Here is a 6,803-nt window from a genome sequence, read left to right on the forward strand (position 1 = left end):
TCTTTTTTCTAAATAGACTGATGGCCCAAGCTAGAACATATTTTTCCCTAGCACCATCTCTGAAAATGCCTCAGTATTACAAAATTTCTTATTTTCAAATCAGAAATTGGGAATAAACATCACAACAATATAAACTCAATCACCCAAATGGAAGGCTGTAAAGGAAACTCATTTCTGAATATAATGTCACAGATTGTCTCAATTCAATACTTAAGTCACAAGGCAAAATATTCAATATATCATGGAAAGACACATGTACTCCCTGTGTATTCTCTACTGATAAGGTCTTAAGCTTTTGAGAGTAAACACTTCAGTCATTTCACTCAGTTTAATAACAATTATCATGTACTCATAGTTATCATTCCTTATTCACAAACTTCTATAAAATTTCCTCATTTTTTTTGAATACTTGTAAAGTAGGTAAAACTCCACCTCTTGTCTTTGGAATATAATGGGACCTAAAACTGCTACTTTTTAATTTGAAGTACAACTGATTTTATTTACTGAGAGGAGAATGCGCCAAAAATTTGGTATAGGAAAAGGGAAATTAAACTGGAAAACAAGATTCCTAATTCTACTTTCCAGTAGCTTTTAGTTAACTGTTTGACCTGCAACACTTCCTTCACATCTCTGGGCTTTGGTTACCTCACCTGTGAAATGCAATGGACCAAGCCAGTTCATTTCAAATATCTCTTTAACCCTAGCATCATAGGATTCTATGTCTTCCACTAGCAACATATTTCAAGGATACAAGAAAAACATAGCAGAGAAAAACAACCTTATCGTACACTCTATATAAAATATACAACCCAAACCCCCAACATACAAGTTGTTTTATACCAAGATCAAACCCTTATGTAATCACAGAAACATTGGCTTCTCCTGGTAAGTTAAAAACAGATTTACCTACAAATAAAAATCACCTACAGAATTAATGAAACCAACAACAAACAACAGACTCCCTTTCCTTTACTTAGCGCATGCTACCTGAACGTTTAGGAACTTCTTGGATGTAAAATCTCCCTAGCAGAAGGCAATTTTAAGGAGGATAGCAAGGAAGGAAGAAACAACAGAGAAAAAAAAAGCCAAGATTGCCCCTTTACAGCTCTCATTTTCTTTTCAGATTAACTACCTAGGAAATCTATATTCAACGTCTCCTGGAAAAACAGCAACAAGAAGAACAACAACATCACAGCCGACCCTGGAGTATTCAAGAAACAGCCGCAGTTATAAGTTGAGTAACTTGCTTACCAAATTCTTCCCGGCTGGTAGTGATCGGAGCCATTTTTTGCTGCGTGTTCTGTCCGAGGTGCTGAACGGAAAACTCCCTGGCTTGATTCACTTGCCTGGATCTGAAGCGCCGGCTTTCCCGAGTGCTGAAAACAACAGAGCAGAGCTCAGGGGGCCTGCGCCGAACGGGAGGAGGCAAAGAGGGAGGTCCACTCGCCCTCGCAACAGTGATTTGCCACCCCTGTTCCTGTTTTGGCTCTTCTGAGAAGCTCCTCTCTGAGACTCTAGACGTGGCTGAAACCCGAATTGACGCAATCCTGACGCTACAGGGTTGAAATCAGCACCTGCCCTCCTCCCCTCCGCCCTCCGAGGCTCTCCTCTCCTCCTTTCTTCCTCCCTTCTCTCCTGAGGATTCAACACATACTCATCAATTATTTTAACTGTTGGACTACTGGAGATTAGCTTTGCTATTCTGTGGGGACTCAGAGGCACATGGAGATGAGCCCCCAAACTCATTCCTGTCAGTTTCTAATATAAAATCTTCTGATCATCAAGATCAGTAAAAGCGTGTCTGTGAGTTATCAGAATAATGCAATTTACAGAGATGATTTAGGGTAACAGTGAGACGAGAGAAATTTCTGCATCAAATGAACATTGTGACATGCAGAAATATGTTTCTCGCTTTCTAAATTTTTCTTTGATATTTTATAATCCACTGCACACTGATCCATTTGAAATAAGACAACAGTTTTTCCACCATAATCACTTATTTTCTAATAAATAGTCTAAATGTTTTTCTGATGCTGTTGCTCCATCTGTCTATCAGCTCTCTTCCCTTTAATATCTGACATTTGACCAGTTAAAGTACTTAGGAACAGAATAATCCCTTCTGTATTCAGTACTTAGGAACAGAATAATCCCTTCTGTATTCAGACTCACTCTCCGTTATGACTTTTGCATATAATGAGACTGCTTCTAGAATGACATTTCTGGTTAAAAGCCCTGACTTCTAATAGGATTGTGGAAAATAGTTACAAGAGTCAGACCAACACTGAAAATGAAAGAATTGATAATTATTGGTTATTTTTAAAGGAAAATATATTTTTTTTCTGAACTGCTGATATTTCTGGGGTTGAGGAACTGGAGACTATATGGTGTCAGATTCTGTTTAATTTTAATCTGAAGAGTGTGCCTTTTAAAACAAATGTTTAGCAATTTTCCAAAGGAGAGAACTCAGGTTGTAACTCCAACTATCAATTATTGCTCCGCAAAGAATTCCTTTGCTCTGGAGCTCAGTGAGCAAATGATATTCAGTATGTGTTGGGATGGAGGAGGAGGGGGCACTGGGTGGCTCTCAGAAAGCTACTGTACAAGACAGGTTCCTGCACATTGGCAAGCAGTCGCTCCGAGCGTCAGGACTGTGGCTAGGGAAAAATTAGCTTCAGTCTTTTGCATCATGGAAAATTTTATAAACCAAAGTCCTTTTCTTTCCCTTTCTACTTGCTCCCACGTACTTGGCATTTTAACATTCTTCTAACAGATTTTTTAAAACCATATATTGTCATGCTATGAAAACACACAAACTAATTTGCTGTATTTAATTTATTCCATTGGAAGAACCTGTGTTTTGTGTCCTTATCTTTTCACTTCATTCACTTTATTGCCACCCCTGTTCATAATCATTCAGATTACAGTAATCATTCAGATTACTTGCTTCCTCAGTTACGCATGAATGTAGTGGGATTGTCCCGAGGAATAGACATTCATTAGATAAAAGTGGCATTGATTTGTTATGCATATACCACAGGTAAACAAAATATATGGTCTGAGGTTTACCAGAATGTGTATTTCCTGGCTAAGTTATTGCTAACATATGGTTAAACTCATTTGTCGTAAACGCAAGTACCTTATTTGTATGTTTTATATAAATTAGAATCTCATTAATTTTACCTTCAGGTGGCAAAACGNACCTACAAATAAAAATCACCTACAGAATTAATGAAACCAACAACAAACAACAGACTCCCTTTCCTTTACTTAGCGCATGCTACCTGAACGTTTAGGAACTTCTTGGATGTAAAATCTCCCTAGCAGAAGGCAATTTTAAGGAGGATAGCAAGGAAGGAAGAAACAACAGAGAAAAAAAAAGCCAAGATTGCCCCTTTACAGCTCTCATTTTCTTTTCAGATTAACTACCTAGGAAATCTATATTCAACGTCTCCTGGAAAAACAACAACAAGAAGAACAACAACATCACAGCCGACCCTGGAGTATTCAAGAAACAGCCGCAGTTATAAGTTGAGTAACTTGCTTACCAAATTCTTCCCGGCTGGTAGTGATCGGAGCCATTTTTTGCTGCGTGTTCTGTCCGAGGTGCTGAACGGAAAACTCCCTGGCTTGATTCACTTGCCTGGATCTGAAGCGCCGGCTTTCCCGAGTGCTGAAAACAACAGAGCAGAGCTCAGGGGGCCTGCGCCGAACGGGAGGAGGCAAAGAGGGAGGTCCACTCGTCCTCGCAACAGTGATTTGCCACCCCTGTTCCTGTTTTGGCTCTTCTGAGAAGCTCCTCTCTGAGACTCTAGACGTGGCTGAAACCCGAATTGACGCAATCCTGACGCTACAGGGTTGAAATCAGCACCTGCCCTCCTCCCCTCCGCCCTCCGAGGCTCTCCTCTCCTTCTTTCTTCCTCCCTTCTCTCCTGAGGATTCAACACATACTCATCAATTATTTTAACTGTTGGACTACTGGAGATTAGCTTTGCTATTCTGTGGGGACTCAGAGGCACATGGAGATGAGCCCCCAAACTCATTCCTGTCAGTTTCTAATATAAAATCTTCTGATCATCAAGATCAGTAAAAGCGTGTCTGTGAGTTATCAGAATAATGCAATTTACAGAGATGATTTAGGGTAACAGTGAGACGAGAGAAATTTCTGCATCAAATGAACATTGTGACATGCAGAAATATGTTTCTCGCTTTCTAAATTTTTCTTTGATATTTTATAATCCACTGCACACTGATCCATTTGAAATAAGACAACAGTTTTTCCACCATAATCACTTATTTTCTAATAAATAGTCTAAATGTTTTTCTGATGCTGTTGCTCCATCTGTCTATCAGCTCTCTTCCCTTTAATATCTGACATTTGACCAGTTAAAGTACTTAGGAACAGATGGGAATAATCCCTTCTGTATTCAGACTCACTCTCCGTTATGACTTTTGCATATAATGAGACTGCTTCTAGAATGACATTTCTGGTTAAAAGCCCTGACTTCTAATAGGATTGTGGAAAATAGTTACAAGAGTCAGACCAACACTGAAAATGAAAGAATTGATAATTATTGGTTATTTTTAAAGGAAAATATATTTTTTTTCTGAACTGCTGATATTTCTGGGGTTGAGGAACTGGAGACTATATGGTGTCAGATTCTGTTTAATTTTAATCTGAAGAGTGTGCCTTTTAAAACAAATGTTTAGCAATTTTCCAAAGGAGAGAACTCAGGTTGTAACTCCAACTGTCAATTATTTCTCCGCAAAGAATTCCTTTGCTCTGGAGCTCAGTGAGCAAATGACNAACAGAACACTTGAGTTCTGTTTGGTTTTAAGAAATTCAGTTGAACTTAAGACTATTGGTGATTCATTATATCATTGTTTCCATCCATTTTATTCATTTTTTTTTAAAAAATTAACTGAATATATAGTTTGGTTGATAAAGCTTATATAGTTTATTAATTAATATAGTATAGTCTATATTTTCTCTGGANCTTTTCTTTCCCTTTCTACTTGCTCCCACGTACTTGGCATTTTAACATTCTTCTAACAGATTTTTTAAAACCATATATTGTCATGCTATGAAAACACACAAACTAATTTGCTGTATTTAATTTATTCCATTGGAAGAACCTGTGTTTTGTGTCCTTATCTTTTCACTTCATTCACTTTATTGCCACCCCTGTTCAGATTACAGTAATCATTCAGATTACTTGCTTCCTCAGTTATGCATGAATGTAGTGGGATTGTCCCGAGGAATAGACATTCATTAGATAAAAGTGGCATTGATTTGTTATGCATACACCACAGGTAAACAAAATATATGGTCTGAGGTTTACCAGAATGTGTATTTACTGGCTAAGTTATTGCTAACATATGGTTAAACTCATTTGTCGTAAACGTAAGTACCTTATTTGTATGTTTTATATAAATTAGTATCTCATTAATTTTACCTTCAGGTGGCAAAACACTGTCATCTAAAACCTGTCTAGACTGTTTAAACTCTGTTTCAAAAGAACCCCATCCCACCCTGGGCTGTCTCATTTCTAAGGACACATTGTGATAAAATTACCTCTTGCCCAGAGCTAATGCTATTGTGAATATAGTAACTGTTTCATTGCTTGCTTTAAAAGCAAACTGAAATAAATGTTACTAATTAAAATGTCAGAGGTTTCCCTCATTGTCATTTGATGAATAGCATATTATTTATTATCCAATCTCTTTAGACAAGCTTCTACTAGCACTAGATGAGGAGTGGGAAGATGATCCAACACAGAGGAAAAACCTGTAAATTTCTTATGTTTGAGATTTATACCCTACCACATTATTACATTGTTCTCTTTTGATTCAGCAAACAAGTAATCAATTCGCTGACGTGAACAATACCATTCTAGCAGCAAAGACTTGGGAGGGGGGGTTGTTGCTAGGTAACCACCTTTTTGCCTCCCAAAACACACAGCTTCCAACAAGTTCCCGCCCCGGGAAACAGACCTTTCTGTAGGAGTGGCAGTGTTTACTTCAGAATGATTCTTTGACTGTTGAAATGGTTCAGTATTTACCCCACTTTATTTTGGATTCTGATTACAAATATCTATACATACTTTGAGAAACAATGAACAGAACACTTGAGTTCTGTTTGGTTTTAAGAAATTCAGTTGAACTTAAGACTATTGGTGATTCATTATATCATTGTTTCCATCCATTTTATTCATTTTTTTTTAAAAAATTAACTGAATATATAGTTTGGTTGATAAAGCTTATATAGTTTATTAATTAATATAGTATAGTCTATATTTTCTCTGGACCCTTACTTAAAAATAGTATTGTTGGATGTGTTTAGGATCTTCTGCTAGGCAAAAGAAAATTTCAAAAGGTTTTGAGAATGTTGTGGTGATCTTCAGTAATCTTTAGTAATACCCAGATTAGTAATACAAAGGCGTTTTACTGGTATGTGGGTGGAGTAGAATGAAGTATCTGATAATGGATAATGGATAATTGTTTTAATGTTCCATATCATTCTATTAAGAATGCTGGCTCTGATGTTAATGTAAAAGATTTATATTACAAGCACACCCAACTCCAAATCCTGCAAGACAGATGCTTTCCCAATTGGTATCACAAAAATCCTTTCACTATGAACCATTTCTACATTTATTTTTCTTCAACATATTCAGTATTTATTCTGTGACAACCTAAATTAGGATTTGATGGCTCATGAGTGAAAACCTCATTAGCCCAAACCACAAAAAAGCTTATCATCTTCCTTCTTTTCTTCTTTCTTTCTTTCAACACATAATTATTAA

General features: G+C 37.1%; 1 protein-coding gene across 4 annotated transcripts in view; it reads right to left on the reverse strand.

Annotated features, from left to right (window-relative positions):
• Positions 1 to 3,902, reverse strand: part of SYT4 (synaptotagmin 4) — a 15,632-nt gene extending 11,730 nt beyond the window's left edge. The window contains exon 1 of one of the 4 annotated variants that reach the window (XM_019805470.2): positions 1,252 to 1,564. In XM_019805470.2, the coding sequence (XP_019661029.1) occupies positions 1,252 to 1,285 (34 nt within the window). In that variant the 5' untranslated portion in view covers positions 1,286 to 1,564. Of the gene's footprint in view, positions 1 to 1,251; positions 1,576 to 3,545 lie in introns of those variants that run through there. The other 3 variants (XM_034642927.1, XM_019805471.2, XM_002924795.4) reach the window with 3 other exon arrangements.
• Between the last annotated feature and the right edge of the window lie 2,901 nt (positions 3,903 to 6,803).

The sequence above is a fragment of the Ailuropoda melanoleuca genome, chromosome 14 (assembly GCF_002007445.2).
Source record: "Ailuropoda melanoleuca isolate Jingjing chromosome 14, ASM200744v2, whole genome shotgun sequence".
NCBI lineage: Eukaryota > Metazoa > Chordata > Mammalia > Carnivora > Ursidae > Ailuropoda > Ailuropoda melanoleuca.